This window comes from Asparagus officinalis, chromosome 7 (genome assembly GCF_001876935.1).
Source record: "Asparagus officinalis chromosome 7, Aspof.V1, whole genome shotgun sequence".
Lineage (NCBI taxonomy): Eukaryota > Viridiplantae > Streptophyta > Magnoliopsida > Asparagales > Asparagaceae > Asparagus > Asparagus officinalis.
In genome coordinates, this window is record NC_033800.1 from 141,111,301 (window position 1) to 141,129,817 (window position 18,517).

The 18,517-nt window shown below is 34.8% G+C and overlaps 1 protein-coding gene across 1 annotated transcript; it reads left to right on the forward strand.

The window, feature by feature from the left end:
* LOC109850298 (putative hydrolase C777.06c) lies at positions 2,375-17,993 on the forward strand. Its single transcript, XM_020420278.1, has 9 exons — positions 2,375-2,616; positions 4,476-4,611; positions 4,909-5,036; positions 12,731-12,878; positions 12,966-13,068; positions 15,901-15,959; positions 16,970-17,005; positions 17,106-17,215; positions 17,764-17,993. The coding sequence occupies exons 1-9, from the start codon at positions 2,429-2,431 to the stop codon at positions 17,819-17,821; spliced, it is 966 nt and encodes a 321-aa protein (XP_020275867.1). The 5' UTR covers positions 2,375-2,428; the 3' UTR covers positions 17,822-17,993.

Below are 18,517 nucleotides of genomic sequence, written 5' to 3' on the forward strand. Positions count from 1 at the left end.
AGTCTCGCCGACCAACCCGAATCTAGGCTCAGAGCCGATTTAGGCCCGGGTTTCCGGGCATTTCTCAAGTCTGACCGGGGCTGACCCGGACATCAGGCTAGGTCCGGGTTAATGGCCCGTTTGGACATCCCTAAAGTCAGCCCAGAATATTACAAATGTAAATTATCATTTTTTTCAAAATAACAGGGTAAATTTTTTATTTTCCTCAACAAAAAGAATATTAAAATTCTACGATCCTCGAGCACAAAATGTGGTGGCAGTCATTGGTAACTTATGCAAGCATACGTTCTCTCTCACGTTTTTTAAACAGTCAAATTGAATTGTATTTTTACTTCCTAGGTTAAGTCAGGATGGTTGGATAAGTTTAACTGTGCTATTTATATCTCCTTAAGTAGTCTTGAAAATTCAATATTTTCTATAAATTAAAAAATATATATCTTTAATAAAAAAATCCCTTTTCGTTTTTCTTGTAGTCTATTTATCATATTGTCATCAAAAGCAATAGCACCTAGAAACAATTCCACTGGAATCAAATTTGGAGATAATTTCATTTTTACATTTTGCTTCCAAACTTTTCAACTTGTTATTATAAGCATTGCAAGCATAATAAATTTGTAAGCTAAGGTTTTCTTCTAAATAAAATAATTTCTTCTAAGAAAAACAATTATAGTTTATAAACCTAAGTCCTAAAATGATTACCGAAAGAAGACCTAAACCTAGTAGTTTCAAGTGGTTGATTCCTAGTATATAAAAGTAGAGAACAAATGATTTATTCTTCTTGAAATTTATCGTGACTGCTTTTCTTCTTCTAAACTCATGTGTCCATATTAAGAAAAGAAAAGAAAAAGGTAAATTGCAATTTTAGAAGACAGTTTGCTGTGATATAATCTCATCATGTCACTTCCCTTGAGAATGCTAGTTTTTTGAAGTTAATAATTTCCTTTTAACTGTATGAATTTTAAAGGATATACGAGCTGCAATATCAACTAGCACGGTGAATTGGACAATTACTATTGGTCATTATTTCTTTTTTTGATAACCTAACCCAAAATCTAATCGAAGATCGTGAGAGTCAGATTGGAATCTCCCAATCATTCCATAACTAATTCTTTAGACTTGCTAATTGTCAACGTCACACTTAAATGTTGTTACGTTAACATATAAAAAAAAATGAATGCCTCAAACCTCAAACCTCAAACAGATCTCCAAAGAAAAAGATCCTGTATATTCCACAAATTTAACTCTCTAAGGGCCTGTTTGTTTGCACCGAAGTAATTATGAAGTAAAGAAGTAGATGCTACTTCTGTTACTTCCAAGCAAAAAAGTGTGTTTGGTTCTTTGAAAAACTTACTTCCAATACTTCCTTAAATGTTTATGTGGCGCCTACGTGTCATTCTTACTTTCAAAATTTTTTTCCAATCATTAATACTTAGAAGTAGCTCAGAAGTAGTTGAAATGCATATTAATTAGGAAATAAATAAATTTTTATTAATATTTCCTTTATTAGTTACTTCTAACAACTTTTCATTGATAAAATTACTTCCTAGCAATATTTCCAAATGTTATCCAAACAAAAAAAAGTAAATGAAGAGGAATAAGTTCTACTTCCATTACTTCTAAAAATATATGAAACAAACAAAAAAAAAAAAAATTCTATTTGCACTACTTCCAACTTCATAGTTTTGAAAGTTACTTCTATAACCTATTTTTTACTTCCAATACTTCCATTATCCAAACGGGCCTTAAGCTTGACAGCTTGTGAACATAAAAATTATAGCCAACTTATTAGCACATGTACTAGTTCACATGCTACATTTAAAAAATGCAGCGGGGACGCATAAAATTAACAATTCAAATTATTTTTGGGTCCCATTATTATTTTTTGACATCCTATGGCAATTTCAAAATATATTAAAGGAAAAATTTGAAAACAAATCCATTTTGAAACTTATTTATAAAAAACGATTTATTCTCAACTTATTTGTCAAAACCGACCTAGTTTTAACCATCTGGCTGAAACTGAGTCGGTTTCAGCGGAAAAATACCAAACTTCACGGGAACTTGAAGTCCCGTGAAGTTTTTTACATAACAAAACTTCACGGGTCTTGAAGTCCCGTGAAGTTTCGGAGAAAATTTTCAAAACCGACCCAGTTTCAGTCAGATGGCTGAAACTGGATCGATTTTGACAAATAAGGTACAAATAAGTCATTTTTATAAATAAATTTCAAAAGGGGTTTGTTTTCAAAATTTGTCATATATTAAAATACCTTCTTATTTAAATTTAAATCTGCATCCTCCTAGGATTTTATTCGTGAAAAAAACCGAATAAACTCATTTTTGGGGGTATATTCCCGCCCCTATAAATACCGCGTGATCCCCTCTCTTCGTTCTTCTTCTTCCTCCATCAAAACTTCAGTCGCAGAAATAAATGGAGCCGAGGAGCATTTCCCAAAATGGAAACATTTCTGAAAATGGAGGATCCTCGCTGATCTTTCTCGGCACCGGCTGCTCGACTGCGGTCCCCAACGCACGGTGCTTGATCCAGCCCTCGGATCCTCCATGCGAGGTCTGCTCCCGATCTCTTTCGCTCCCGCCTGAACGAAACCCTAATTACAGGTCAATTCGATGATCGATCTGCTTTTTTTCTTTTTTTAGTTGTTTAGATTAGTACATTTTTGTTCGATTGATTTGTTTGGATCTACGAATTCGGGCTGATTGTTAGGGTTTTGCTGTCTGGTTCGATTTTATAACCTAGGGTTTATGAATTTTGCTGGATCTGATGGATATTTCGATTTATTGAGGAATATAATGGATACATGCATTCATTTCAACTTAGTGATTCACAAAGGAATTGGGAGTATTGAGAACTCAGATAGGAAAAGGTTACTGCACTAATATAGGGGAAGCAATGGAAGCCTTTCTAGTTTAAGTTTCTTCCATTCTAGTTTATCTATTGGAAGATTGTGTAGATTTTTCAATTGAACGGATTGCGATAAAGGAATTCCTTATGGTTGGTTTAAGTTTTAGCTACATTGAGATGGTGAGAGGTGAGAAGGTGAGAGGCTGAGAGGTTATAAGCTGACCCTCAATAGGAATCAAAATTTTCCTTCAGGCTCGCAGGTTACTGCTGAGTAGGGGTATCAATGGAGGCTAAATCTGAACATACACCCTTAGCCTCATTGTGGTCCGTGATCTTGCTTACAGAAGCTGCAACTGGATGAGGTTATGAGACAACTGGGGTGTCAAAAACGATAAATATTTTAAGATACTGTCAGTCAAAATATTGTACAATTTTGTCAAGCGGATGAGTACAGAGAGGTGGGTGGGAGAGAGGGAGGGAAAAGAGCGTATCGTCTTACTCCTTTGGAGACGACACTTTCAACTCAATTGAGCCCTCATAAAAAAAAATCAGAATTTCATTTAACCTCATGGCCTAGGTCTTTTAGTATGCCAGGGATCATAGGCAACCAAGCCCTAAATAAGCCAAGATGCAGTATTAGACAAGACTGCATATTGGATAGTTTTCCGTGGAATACTTGTGACTAGATGAAATCATGAAAGGATGGAGGGAGGCAGCAGCACATCCAAATTGGCACTTGCAGCATTGGATATGCACCTTCCACACATCTATAGTGAGCCTCAACATGTGCACTCAACCCCTAAAATTAGGTCATGTCAACAACAACGTATCATTAATAAAGCTCGAATAATCTAAGTGCATCTCTAGACCACACTAGAATAGTTTTGAAGAGACAGCTTGGAACAGGGTTTATATTTTCATAAGCAGTTGTATTCTTGATTTGTACTCCTTAAAAACTTCAATTGTGAATTTGCAAAGGTTGGTACCTTTACGATTCAATACTCCAAATTGGCACCAGCATTACAAATTCTTGTCATCCACTTATTTCTTTTAGAATGTTTTTCTATTTTTTCTCTTGTTATTTTCCTTCTCGTGTCATGTTCGGTTTTGACATCCTTTTTCCTGTTCCTCCAAGCTATACTCGTCTAGTGGACTCAAGATAGGAAACCTTTCTATTTGTGAGATCACTTATTCATATTTATATCTTGAAAAAGGATGAGTTACTAGACAATGGTTGATATCGATCTAGTTATATTTTTCAGAGTCAATTCATCTGTCATTACACTCCATGTGTTGGCTGTATTATACATAGTTTAGTTTCTTATCCTCTGAGGTATTTTCTCCATAGTAGTTCACCATACACCCTAATTCCTGTACGCACATACACACATATACTGATACCTGGTTTTCAGTCTCATAAAGCGCATTCACTTATTACACCTTAGCTACTCTTTTACTTTCTTTATTGTCAAAGTCAAACGTTCATGTTCTAACACTTTTTAATAGCTTAGGCATTTATTTCATTTTCTTAGTCTGTTTAAGTTTAATTCAAACTACCAACGAACTAATTCTTTGATTTTTAGCTTCCCTTACAGGTTTTTTATTTTGTAAACAGGTGCAATACTTCTCTTTTAATTGATTATGCTCGAGCTGATGGCGAACACAAGTATATATTGATTGATGTTGGAAAAACCTTTAGAGAACAAGTCCTGCGGTGGTTTACCATTCATAAGATTCCTCAAGTGGATTCTGTGAGTTTAACCTTTCTATTCTTTTGAATATCAGACATTCAAATGGGGATAACTAAGGATTAGCAGTGAAAGGAGTTATTGTTAGTTGCAATTTTTCAATGAAAAAAAATCTTCTATTCTTTTGAATATCAGACATTCAAATGGGGATAGCTAAGGATTAGCAGGGAAAGGAGTTATTGTTAGTTTTTGTAAGTTTTCTTTGAGTAACACATCGTAGATTGTAATTGAAAGGACTGATTGCATTAACTGAAAATATCATATTTGTAAACAAGAATAATTTCCATTCTTTGACTGCAGATTATTTTGACACATGAACATGCAGATGCAGTTCTTGGTTTGGATGACATACGTGTTGTACAACCATTTAGCCCTACAAATGATATTGATCCAACACCCATTTATCTTACTCAATATGCAATGGACAGGTATTAATGACTTTTTTAGTTCATTATTATCTAATTTCTATAGATGCTTTCCTCATTGTTTATCTAAAAACCAATTTTAACATTAGGATTGAGGCACTGTGGTTGAAGAGGGGGTATAGAAACTTTATGATTGATGCAATGTCCTTGCTATGTGAACCTTGGGCATTTAGATTTTTCATTATTTGATTTCAGTAGCCTTTATATATTAGTGCAGGGGCAGCTGTACAGGCGGGTGGGGGCATGGGTTGGTGTGTGTTTTGTGTGTTTGTCTATTACATATCCACACACAAGCACATGTATGCATGCAAACATGTTTGTATGAATGTGTTTATGTATGCATGTATAGGTAGGTATGTATATGTATGCGCTTGTGGAAATTTGTATGAGGTGACCGCTCATTTTGCTACCAAGAGATGGACAAATTGTGAGGCCCACCCTATTAGTCATGTCAGACGTGTGGGCCTCACCACCTTTACTTACTTGGTAGCTCCGGCCACCTCACAGTCATCAAACCATGTGTGTGTAGACACACGTTCCAGAATGGTTCTCCACAAATGGCATGTCAGTTTTTCGTATAATCTCTGTTTCCGACAGACTTACTCATATTTGTTTTACTGTTCATAAAGTCAATATCAGTTGCAGCCCTTTTCTTCCATAGACCAGTCAAACACAGATTTAGGTCTTGTAGACCCATTTTCAGGACGTCCTGTCATACGCAATTGATCTTCTTCTTGTTTGGGGTAAAATCTACCATCTCTGATTTTGTGGAGATTGTGATCCTCTCGAAAGTATTTACTTTATGTTTGTATTCAATGCTTGGTTACTGAACACTTCATTTGGGCTTCCGTATCCATGTTCGACACTTCCCGTATCTCCGTCTGACTCTTCCCGTATCTGTTTCCGTGTCCAGTACTCCTTAGACACTTCTTGAATATATACATACACTAGTCTTTTGGCCCGTTCCAAGCACAAGCTAGTGTTTTCTCTCTTATATTACTTCTTTGTTCTTAATTTTAACCACCAAACCCCCACCCCCAAATTAGTCAAAATTAATGACATTATTACCGCAAGATAACAAATATTAATATTAGGAGATACATACCATGTCATGTGCTCAAAAATCCATACAAAAATATGTAAAAGAGAGGTCATCATCTGAACTTCCATACATACACTCATCTAAATACATTTATGCCAAAATACATCCAAAAAAACTGTAAATAAATAATGTTTTCAAATTGCTATCACAAATATATGAGAAAAATGCAATTAAACACTTTAAAATAGTGAATCTTCAGAAGCAAATAACTGCTAAAATAGTGTGCAGTTTATTCTCAAATGCTTATAGCTAATTATGAGAAGCTCAATACTTATTTATATATTTCTTCAAGTATTTAGATATTATAAAGTTTCAATGCCATCAAAGGATCAATCCTGCAAAACATCATATGAGAGAGGATCAATACAATATCTCCAGATATACCAGTATCATAGAATTAGACAATTTATAACTTCAGATTTAGAAATGCATCAAAATAAAGAGTTGAATCTTAATTACTTTGTTGACTTTGTTGATCTTTCTATTCATCATTCTCGTCGTAGTTGAAAAAATAGTATCAGCTGATTATTTTCCACATTCCCTCTCTATAGCACTTTTGTTGTTAGCACATGTACGTGCATTCCTAGCCAATATTTTAGAGATATGCCCATGATCACTAAAAAACAAAACTCAGGAACATTATACTAAAAGAAATGAAAACCTATGATCACTATACTTACCATCATTGGCGAAGAAGAGAGGGGTTTGCATGAAAAATCCAAACGGTTGTTGAGAGCAGTCCGTCTCCTTCTACTCGTCATTTTTGAAATTAGATAAACATCATCAAAAAGTTGAAGAATTAAAGAGATCCCCTTAACTTTTAGATTTGTAGTTATCTTTCATAGAACCATATTCATCTTTCACAGAACCATATTCATCTTTCACAGAACCATTTCACAATTGTAGATTTGTAACTATCATAAAATATTTATGGGTTTGTATTTATTTTTCGTAAAACGATTTCACAATTTTAGATTTGTAGCCACTACAAACTACTTTTTAAAGTGCAATTTGGTGCAAGTATGACTTGTTTGCATCTTAAGTGCCCTTTCATAACTTGAAATGACAATAAATACAAATAAACATGAAACACACCATAGCTTAATCATTTGTCTATTTACCAAGTTAAGATTGTAGTCATGGTTGACAATGTAAATGTTTTTTCAATTAATAATCTAGTCTTGCTTTCTTAAGACTTACAAACATAATTAAGCTGACTTGTAATTTGATACAAAAGGTGTTGCTGATAACTTTCTACTAATTCAAGCCACCTATTGAATCTTTGATTCTCTGATTCTCCTCTACCTTTTTGATCTACAAGTCCTCATGAAGAAGCATCAATTGCCAAGAAAAAGTATACTACCATAAATTTTCATGACTGTTCAAAGTCAGCCTTACCTCATTCAAACATTGTAGGTATTCACAGAATTATAATATAATTGATAGTGACATAATCAATTTATATTGTACAAAACTTTGGATATGCACATTACCTTACATAATAAATTTTCAATTTAACGAATTTGTCTTAGTGGGTATTAGTTCAACATATTTTTCTAATCATAATTACAATTCGGAGCAAATAATATTTGAAAACTTCACATAATGCTAAAAATGAGATTTGGAATCAGATTAGATGGCATGTTCATATCAAGCTTATCATTTTATTTTTCACATGAAGAAAACAACTGCATAACCAAAGAAGTTCTCGATTTTCTCATCAATAGAAAATACCAAAGTTATGTTCGTGAATACCAATTAGACGAACAATATGGAAAATATCAAATTCTGACATTTGATACAAACTTAACAAAATAATTCTTTAAAACTGAGTATATTTCTGAAAGATCCTCACATCATTTGAGGGGGGCAATCCGCTCACTCATTATCGAAGCAGTACTCAAAAGTTCAACGATAAGCTCACATGCTTTAGAGTTCTTAGGATTTTATCAGAATAAATAGTTAGACTATTGATAGGATTTCGATAATATTACGCATCTTTTCTTGCCCCTTTCTCTTTCTTTCCTCCAAATTCTCAAAATTTCCTGTAAATTCAGAAGAAAATAATCCCAATGCACAAAAGACAAAAGATTAAAATAAAAAAATGCTTCCAGATACAACATCTTAAGTATTATATGATTGAGAAATACTAAATTAATATTATTAACTTAGTATCCTTTTGTATATGACACCTTAAGGATTGTAGCCAAGGATTATAGCGAAAGTGATACTAATATTAAAGATGAATCTAATGAAGAAGAATTGTCAAATATTGCACGATGGGCCCAGTGATATCATTGTTATTAAAAATTAAGAAAAACAAAGAAAATAAACTAATAAATTTACGGAGAGGCGGGTTACACAAATTTTAAGTAAAAAGATATACTTAAATAACAAACGAAGTAATCAATCCAAAGGTATATTAGTGATGTATCAGGTCATAGAGCCAAGATAAGCACATAAAAGTATAATCTAACTAGGACCCTTCAAGAAATAATCAAAACCCATAAAATTTAAATGCAAATCTATAGCCCTGACTTGGAAAAGAAAGTTAGAACTGAAATTATCATAACAATGTCTTTCAAGCTTTTCGCAAATCAAATGAGTAACATGGCAAGGAGATATGCTGCAAGATGACCATGAACGAAAAAAGTTAGAATTTGTGATAATAGCAGGAGGAGTATATTTGCACAATAAAAAGTGGCAGAAACAATCACCTGGAGCAAGCCAAACTTTTTTCAAAGGTGACATTATCTATGAAACAAGTTAGAAGGATATCGATAATATAGGCCTTTACCCGTAGCATATTCTATATTTGGATGGGCTTTATGCTACGGCTCTAGACCATGAAAGTTTGATATAAAAATTTGTATAGAAATAGAGAACTATTGTAGTAAGAACATATTTTTTTTTGTCCCCAAACAATAAATAAAAGTGTAATTAAATATATATCAGACCAAACATCTTCTTGTTCAAGAATGTACATAGGCGAATTGTTAGCTCTTTGTGATCGCCATTTTCAATATTCCAATTGGTGAATAAAGCAAGAGATAAGAGGGCGAAACTCAATCGCAACTAAAAGAGACTAAAAATAGCAACGACTTATTTTAGGGGGTTTTAGTGGTGGAAGAGAAAGAGAATTTAGAAAGGTGATGAAGAAATTGAAGGCGAAGTAGTAATTTTACTTTAGTTGCAGAGTTTTGCTAACTTGTGCAGAAATCACGAAAGATCTGCACTGAAAGATGAATTTCGGATAGTATATGAAAACAATATATGCTAAATTTGCTTTAGAGAAAGACGTTGATGAAAGACATAGTGATGAGTAAACATCTAGAGTGTGAATATAAAATCATAAAAATTAGGTAAAAGAATTAACCCTTCTATAATTAACAATTAATGTGAAATTAGTGATAAACTTTCACTCTGAGATAAATTAAAATCTTGATTAGACAAACACAATTAGTGATAGTACGTGATTAGAGAAAGGAAATTGAAGACAAATACAACTAACCTACAAAGCGGTTATTTTGATCTGAAGAGAAAATAAATTTGGTAGCTTGAAATGGACAACTGAGATAAGAGAGTTAAATTTGAAATTTGAATTATAAATTTTTAGGAGAACATGAGAGATCCAATTGAGGGTTCAACTCCCGCCTAATTTGTACATACTACAACTTGTTAGAAAAAATTTATAATATTTGAATTATAGTAAGCATTATGGATAGATTAAATGATCTTAGAGTATTTAAATTTAGAAACCAACCCTCAAACCAAATCCTACTCTCCAATTTTTTTTTTGCACAAGGATATGAAATTAAAGACCCTTGTGACATCAAAATAGCGAAAGGTTAGAACTTTTTTGATCATATTTGCTACCAATTCCTTACCTTGCAATTTCAATTAGATTTCACAACATTTCTGGGAAATAAGTCAAAAGTTTAGGAGATCTCACTACAGGAGAGGTGATGAGGGACTCAGAGAGGAATTTCAGCGAGTCGAAGAGGAATTCTTGAAATTGACCAAGTCTTTATTTTAGGAATTCCACCATTCTGTGTATACTTCTGCTACATCTTAGCAATATACCTCGTAATATACTCAATAGTGACATGATCCTCCATCATCAGCTTGTGACTCTGGCTCTCAATCCTCGTTCGATTGATCAAAACCCTAGCATTAGCCTCGAGTCCAATGTAGGGGAGGGCAATGTGGTCATCGAGGTTAGCGATCTTGCTTACCGATCTGAGATTGAGATCAAATCAGATACCCCAACCCTAGTTTTTAGATTTTGTTTGTTTTACTTGGAGTCTTGGAGTTTGGTGGTGGATTTCCTCTTGACACTAAGGATGACGTTGTCAGTGCCACGAGTTTTGACGGCAGCTTTGTTAAGCCTCAAGGTTGTATTCTACTAGGAAGAGGTGACCATCGGGGGAGAAAACAGCGATTATGCGATCATAGCGCCATGACCAGATTCTTTTACTTTTTTTTTTTGTAATTTGATCTTGATTTGGGTTTTGGTTGAGAGAGGAAATGGAGAAGAGGGGGTTTGCCTAGGTAGAGAGAGAGAGAGAGAGAGAGAGAGAGAGAGAGAGAGAATATGAGCTGTATCAAGAACAATTTTTTTTTGAATTTTGAAATTCGATCTTAGGGGCTCCTGATAAAGAGGTGACACCCATAAAAATTTACTGCTGATGTTGTAGAAGCAATGCTATTTTAATCGCATTAAAATTTCTAGAAAACCGGCTAAAACCGTTAAAAATTGGAAAATGTTATTATAGTTGCTACAATAACTTTCATTGTTTTGCTTTAGTAGTAAAATAGTAGGTTTACTCGTATGTGTACTCAACTAAAAATACTCGGGCATGTGCTCAACTAACATTTTTAGTTCAAATACTCGTGATACACTGCTTGGATGTACATATTTTCTCAAATTTCTGCAACTCGTTGGAGTTGTGTCGAGTTCATTTTAGTGCATACCCACTTCATAAGTATGATTTAAAGGGTCGTTTGGGTATCTAGTTAAAAACATGGGGTTTTTCAATTTATAATCTACTCAATGAAAGAAATATAAATATGTTATTGCGTTTTTTGTTCTCATAACATGTGAGTGAAAAAAACAATATCAATCCCTATAAATTATTATTTTAATTGTATATGTATAGTTGTCTCCCTATATCCTGCCTTTTACAAATTTGTTGCATGACTTGCGTCCCTATCCTCACCCATTTTCGTGTCCGCACCTGCGCTTGTACCCATGCAACATAAATTCAATGCAAATTCTTGGCTACTCCTGCACTTCTTTAAAATTAAATGGAAATTTCATACATGGGTTTCGTTCATTATCAAGATTAACATTTGTTGTCACTAAAAGATAAAGTGTCATGCTTTGTTCTCTCTCTCTCTCTCATGTATGGGTAGGTGCACGAACATACTACTCTCAAGGGCCGGTGATTTTTTTGTAAGCTTTTCGGCTCCAACAAATCCAGATTCTGAAAATAAAAATCAAAACAGGAAAGTTACATATATTTTTCTTATCATAACCCAATGGCGACGCTAATGTACAAGGACAATGCATGCTTGCTGATTCTTTTCTTTTTTTTAAAATTTAATTTCTCTGTCATCCCTTTTATCTTCTTTCTTTTTAAGCATGTTAGACACGTTAACTTTTTTGCTTTGTTTGTAAACCTGACAGATAGAGTGCTTAGGAATTTCCTAGCGTAAATTCTAGCAGTTTATTTCTCTATTCTTTGCATCTTTCCTTTCATCAAATATGCCTGTGGGAAACTAAGGTGACTCTACATTTTGCCCTTTCTCTTATCAGGCTTTCATGCATTGTTATCTTTTTAGTAGTTGACTTGCATTATTTTTTATTGATGTATGAGGTAAATGAAGTGACGCAAAATTTTGAAACTATAATTGTTAGATGGTAAAAAGCAAAGTCGATATGCAAAAATTTTCAGTTAGGGCTAACATCAGCTATACCTGGTTTAAGATGGCAGTAAGAGCTTTGGATAATGGTGATCTTGCAAACCTCAGATATTGGGACAAGTTTGTTTAGCTGACTTGTCATTTTAGAAATCTACATCTTTAATTTTTATTAACTTGTCGGACACCGTTTATACATTTATATTTTAACCATAAGTTATCAGATAATTTGATACCTTCTCCATTTTTTGGTAAGAGTTCTGAAGGATTTACAAGTACAGTAAGTTATGCTTGTGTATGGATCCCTACTTTAGCTTATCAAGTTGCCAATAGCTTACTACATAGTTGTTTCATACAATTTTAACTACTGCTACTGTTGTAGTTTTCAGTATGCAACTTGAACATTAAGATAAGAACAAGGGTGGATGCCTGCTTGCATAATAGAGAAATAAACATCATACTGGGCGTCCTTCGTGGAAAATATGCTGTTATTATCTTAAGGTTAAGCTGTGTGTATTGAAAATTTAAGTAACTCTTTCTTTGCGCATTTAACAGTTGAAGTTTCTTTACATCTTTAGATAAACTATTCTCTTTTTCACTGCGTAAGAAGCTGCTATAGAATCCATTCTCCTCTGCTGCAACCTAACACATCTACTTTTTGCCTTTGAAACAGTATTGCACAGAAATTTCCCTACCTGGTACAAAAAAAATTAAAAGAAGGCGTGGAAGTGAGGCGTGTTGCTCAGCTTGACTGGAAAATAATTGAAAGTTGTCTTGAGAGACCATTTTTGTCATCTGGCCTAGAGTTTGTTCCTTTGCCAGTTACTCACTCCAGTTCTCAATCTTTACTGTTCTTCAAGATTGTTCTTGTACACAATTTTCTCTCTTGACATCTGTTATTATTGCAGGTAATGCATGGAGAAGACTACGTGTCATTAGGCTTTCTTTTCGGGAAGTCTAGAGTTGCATATATATCCGATGTTTCACGCTTCCCTGAAAGCACTGAGTATGGTATGCTGTTGTATCCTTATGTTTTTCAGTTTTCCTGCATGCACGACAATTGGAACAAATTGAAATCTGCATCATCATTCTTATGTCAGATTTAAGAAAAACGATGGAAAGCGTGAATACTACCATCTCTAGCTGTTTGTAGCTTTTATTGTTGTAATCACGGTGCGTGTATGATGCTTGGTTTGAATAACTTACAGTATAGAGTAATGTGACAGCCTTTCCCAAAAATTTTAGTATATTCCAAATTGTTGTAGTTGCAATTGTGGTCAAATTGGCTGGATTTTCCGTTTGAGGAAATATCCCTGGGGATTTTTTATGCTACTGTGAGAGCTGTGTGCGGATCAGACTGTAGGGAATCAAACACATCTGGCATAAGAATGATGATGCTAAGGAAGAGAGCATACTAGTTATCTATAGTAAAAAGTTAACTTTATCTCATAATTATAGCATTTTAACTTTATCTCATAATTATAGCATTTCAGAGAGAGGTCACAGTTTCCATTAATATGACTTCATGACACACTTAACTTATCTCAAAACTATAAAGTGGAAGATATACGCCAAGCAGTGTATCATAGGTTCTTTAAACTAAAGCATATGTTATATAGTGAGTACACATCTGAACAAATATATGTATATATATTTAAGAAGTGTCCAAGGAGTGTCAGACACGGACACAGAAATGCCTATTATCTATAACCGAAACTATAATTTATCTCATAACTATAGCGTCTCATAAAGAGGTCACAGTTTCCATTAATATGACTTCATGACGTTCGCTATTTCTTAGGATTGCCTCAGTATCTTGCTTATAGTCAGAAAAAGCACATAAATGCAGCGACAAGGATAATCCTAATGCCTATATAAATCCAATCGAATAATAGTTTTAGATGCATCTGATTCATTTGGGACCATCATGCCAGGTACTTTAGCCCAAATCTAACACTGTAATAGTTAAAGGAAAAACTGGGCCAAAAATCCTGACCTGCATCCTACTAAAGTTCAAGGACTATCCTAAGCTTGGCCTAGATTAGGTCAGACTCAACTGGAAGGCATATTCCTTCTCCAAGCCCCTAATTCGAATCAACATATCTATAACCACTGTTTTCACTTCCTTCAACATTGCATGGTTCTCCTCCCCTCTATTTTAGAATGCAGTCTATTCTAGGTAGGTATTCAAACCGATATTTAGTTAGTTGGAGTCTCTTTAGGGTTTTGATGGGCATTTCTTCTGAAAACAGTAGATAACCTCCTACTTTTAGGGTTAGCTTGGATAACTTCACTTTTCGAGGTCTTATTGTGAACATTAGCATAGTATTTGATGCAATCTCAAAACTTCACAAGAATGATGCTTGGAGTGCACAATTCCCTTAGCCCTTAATGGAGGAAACGCCCCAAAACATAATTGAATGGAAGACTAAGATTTATGTAGCTGACCCAAAAACTTTGGGATTAAGGCTTTGTTGTTGCTACTCCTGTTGTTGTAGGTTCGACGCTTGAGAAATATAGATGGAGGGTGGGTCAAGTCCATTGGGTTTTGTTAGACTAGAGAAGGATGACTTAACATTATCACATTATTAATTTTCTCATCAATTCTGACTCTTTAACCTAGTCCAATTGATAGTTGGGTTTACTCAAAACATGTCTGACGTAACGTACTGGTCTGCTATGGCTTATTTCAATAAGTAGAGAAAAACAGAAGGAATTTAGCATGTAACCAAGTAACGAACATGTATTAACAAATCATTATGCACCATTGCTTTGTATGTGGACAACATGATCAAGGTTACGGAAAGCATCAGGCCACCTAGGCGTCGGACCCTGTGGCTAGAACCTACGCGCCTAGGCGGGAGCCTCAGCAGGGCCCAAGTGTTTCTGTAATTTCATAGTTTTTAATTACAATCAATGTTATTGGAATTGCTACACACCACTAGGTGTCAAACTGGGGCCTAGACGCTAGGCCTAGGAGGATTTCTTTTTTATTTAAGTGGTGGCGGAGGAGATTTAGCCAAAGGCTTGAGGAGGTGGAGGAGGTGCTTGTAGTTGGTGGAGGAGGCTGGAGTTCATGGGAGGTTAGATGATGTGGAGGCAGCAACAGAGGAAATCACAGCCAAAACCTAAGCGTTGTAGTCTGCAGAGGCGGTCTCTGATCCCCTAGGCGCTTCAAGACCTAGGCGGGCAGGGTTCGACTGGAGCTTTTTTAAACGTTAAACATGATTGCAACTTATACATCTTTAAAGACCTTTTTTTTCCGGAAAATTGAAGAAACCTTTTTTTTCCGGAAAATTGAAGAATTGATCCAAATCAGCATCTCTAGGTGGGAAATACAATTCATTAGCCAATACTAATAGATCACCTGTATGCAGCAGCATTGCACTGATTATATGCAGAGACACCAAGCCAATTCAAATCAACTCGTGTAACAGGTTTAGATGGGTTGACCCAATTTCCAGGCAGTAACAAAATAGTTATGTTGTGAACTCGATTGTTTTTTTTATTGTTTTCTGGTTGGATGAGTATCACTACCCCTTAAGAATACCGATGAGGTAGTCGTTTCCCTCTCCCTACAGAAGGGAAAGATGTCTTTATCCTGTAGACAATCTGAAGGGGAAAATAGAAAAATAGAGTTATTGACAATTATTCATTCCATTTATTCATTCTGGCCGATATACAAACATCTTACCAATAAGTAATACTTAAATGTGTTCACTAGTGCTGCTTGCCGATTCTAGCTGGCCTGCTTTCTGATGTCAGATATATGAAACCTGCATCCTCTTCTTCTTCTTTTCCCCTTCCTTTTTAATGATTATTTCATATGTTTCACTCTTGCAGTTATTTCAAAATCTGGAGCAGGACAGTTGGATCTTCTCATTCTAGATACTTTGTACAAGGTTTGTCGATATTTATTTTTGTCAATGTTCCTGCATCTTCATCTTAGTTGAGATTTACTGCGTTTCAGCATTTTTAATTGCACAAGTACCTTTTCAGTGATCTGCGACATTTCCATGGTGTCCCTCAACACATTTCAAATTTTGTCCTTCGCGTCTCACACATTTCAATTTTTGTGTCTGAAATGATTCTTTTTATTCCGACTGCTTTAATCTCCTCCTCTCTTTTTTCATTTCCCTTATAGTGGATTGTGTCGTGCACTTTTATTGCTGAGGGAATCTATTGAGAGCTTATTTTACTTTCCCTTAACCATACATCTTATGAAAGCAATTTGAGCTTCTTGGGAAAGTTTGCTGTTACCATTCTTATCCACTTCTATTTCATTGTCGCTAAATGCTTACAGATCTCTTTTTCACAATTCAATCCAATTATGGCTCCATCGTCAAGCATAGCTTATTGATTATTCCAAATAGCAGGTATCACTAGGTCCTTTTGGAAGTGACCCTAGAAAAGAACAAGCCAGCTTGGCCAAGAAGTTTGAGATTTTGTATATAATGACAGGTTGTTGACTAGAATGTTTCTTTGTGGTAATGGTTACTAGAGCTTCTACCTGAAATCGACCTGCTTGCAACACTAAAAGTTCATATTTTCAGTTTAATTTTGGGACGCAAATGAATTCAAACAAAACTGAGTGGAAGAAAAGATTTATGACAACCAATCCCAAAATTCTGAGAAAAAGGCTTTACTTTTGTGCCTACCTTCTTTGCTCGTCTTTTTGTGAAGATGCACAGAGAATGGGAGTCAAACATGAGCTAAGCACATTTTTTCTGTAATTGTTTTTAATTGTTTATCTGGTTTGTTTTCATCTGAAAGTTTGGGCTTATTGAAAGACTTTTGACTTCTGAATTGCAAGCTTGCTCCAGAAACACAAGACTAATTATGTTTTTTGATTATTACTTCTATTGAAGCAATTATCAAATTTATATATAATATCAATTCTTTCTTTCTACAGGAAGGCAGTCACAATACTCACTTCTGTTTACCTCAGGTTGATCTCGCTACAAGTCGTTTAGCACTTCCATGTTATTTTGTATAGTTTATTTGCATAAATTAGCTCATATTTAATGTTAATGCTTAGTTCGTTTCAGACTCTTGATGCTGTGAAAAGGATATGCCCTAAACGAGCTCTGTTCGTTGGCATGACACACGAGTTTGATCACGAAAAAGACAACAAGGCCTTGGCTGAATGGTCTGTCAGGTATTATCGACCAAATCTCTTCAATGAACCATCCGCCGATTATGAAAGTGTGCACAGATTCAATCATCATATTCTTTCCATTAGACTAGGAGCGTATAGCAAATGGTCAAAGTGGCTTATTACCCACTTCGAGATGTGTGGCAAATGACTTATTTTGGCTTATAATTCAAGGGGTTGACCAAATAAAACACAATTATAACCTTTATGATTTTACAAAGGCTAAGGTCTCCTTTAATAACTCACCACCAACCTCATGTCATTTTCCGTTATTTTGACAACAACAATGAATTATAATTCACTCATTGGTCAAACACACTATTATTCAAAATGGGTTATAATACACTAAATTTACCATACACTCTAGATTATAATTCACTTGGATCATAATCCATTTGCAAATTATAATACAAGTAGACTATAATTCAAAGTTTTCCAGACATGCTCTAGTTCCTTTTAGATTGATAATCGGCTCTGCTGTAATAATGGCTTCATTTTGTATTGTGTATCCACCTAGCACTGATAGCTTATAATTTAAATTCTTTGTTCAGGGAAGGGATTCCTGTGCAGCTTGCTCAAGATGGTCAGAGGATCTTTATTGACTTGTGATCTTCATGGACTCTATATTTGTCAAAGGAGCTTCCTTTTCTTCCTGATCCTGGTCGAACTTACTACACGTTTTTACACAGTGAGTGAACCCACAAATGTTTCCATTTAACATACCATGATTTTATGATTATTGTATAATGAAAACTCTCTCGCATTTATGCAAGTTGGTCAATGATCTATATATATCAATAAACATTATAGCTTTGATTCTTTATTGTGTTCATTGCTAAGTGAGATCTGCTCCATTTTCCTGTTACAGTCAAAATATCTTCAACACATTAAAGGAAGGACAAATTTTCAATTTCGACCTATTTAGAAAATTTATTGCAAAAATCAACCTGTTTTGAATTTAATTATCAAATTCGACCCAGTTTCAGCCACCTGAAACTAGGTCGAATTTGAAAAAAAAACTTACACAAGTCCCGTGAAGTTTAAGTCCCCGCTAAACTTGGATTAAACATTTTCACAATTTCACGGGACTTGAAGTTCCGTGAAATTTCTTTACTCGCCAGCTTCACGTGAAATTTGTTGATCTCGGGAAATTCCATCTGAAACATTACGGAACTTGAAGTCCCGTGATGTTTTGTACATAACAAAGCTTCACGGGACTTCAAGTCCCGTGATGTTTAACAACCCACTTAAACTTCACGTGACTTGAAGCCCCGTGAAGTTTCGTCAGTTTTTTTCAAATTCGAC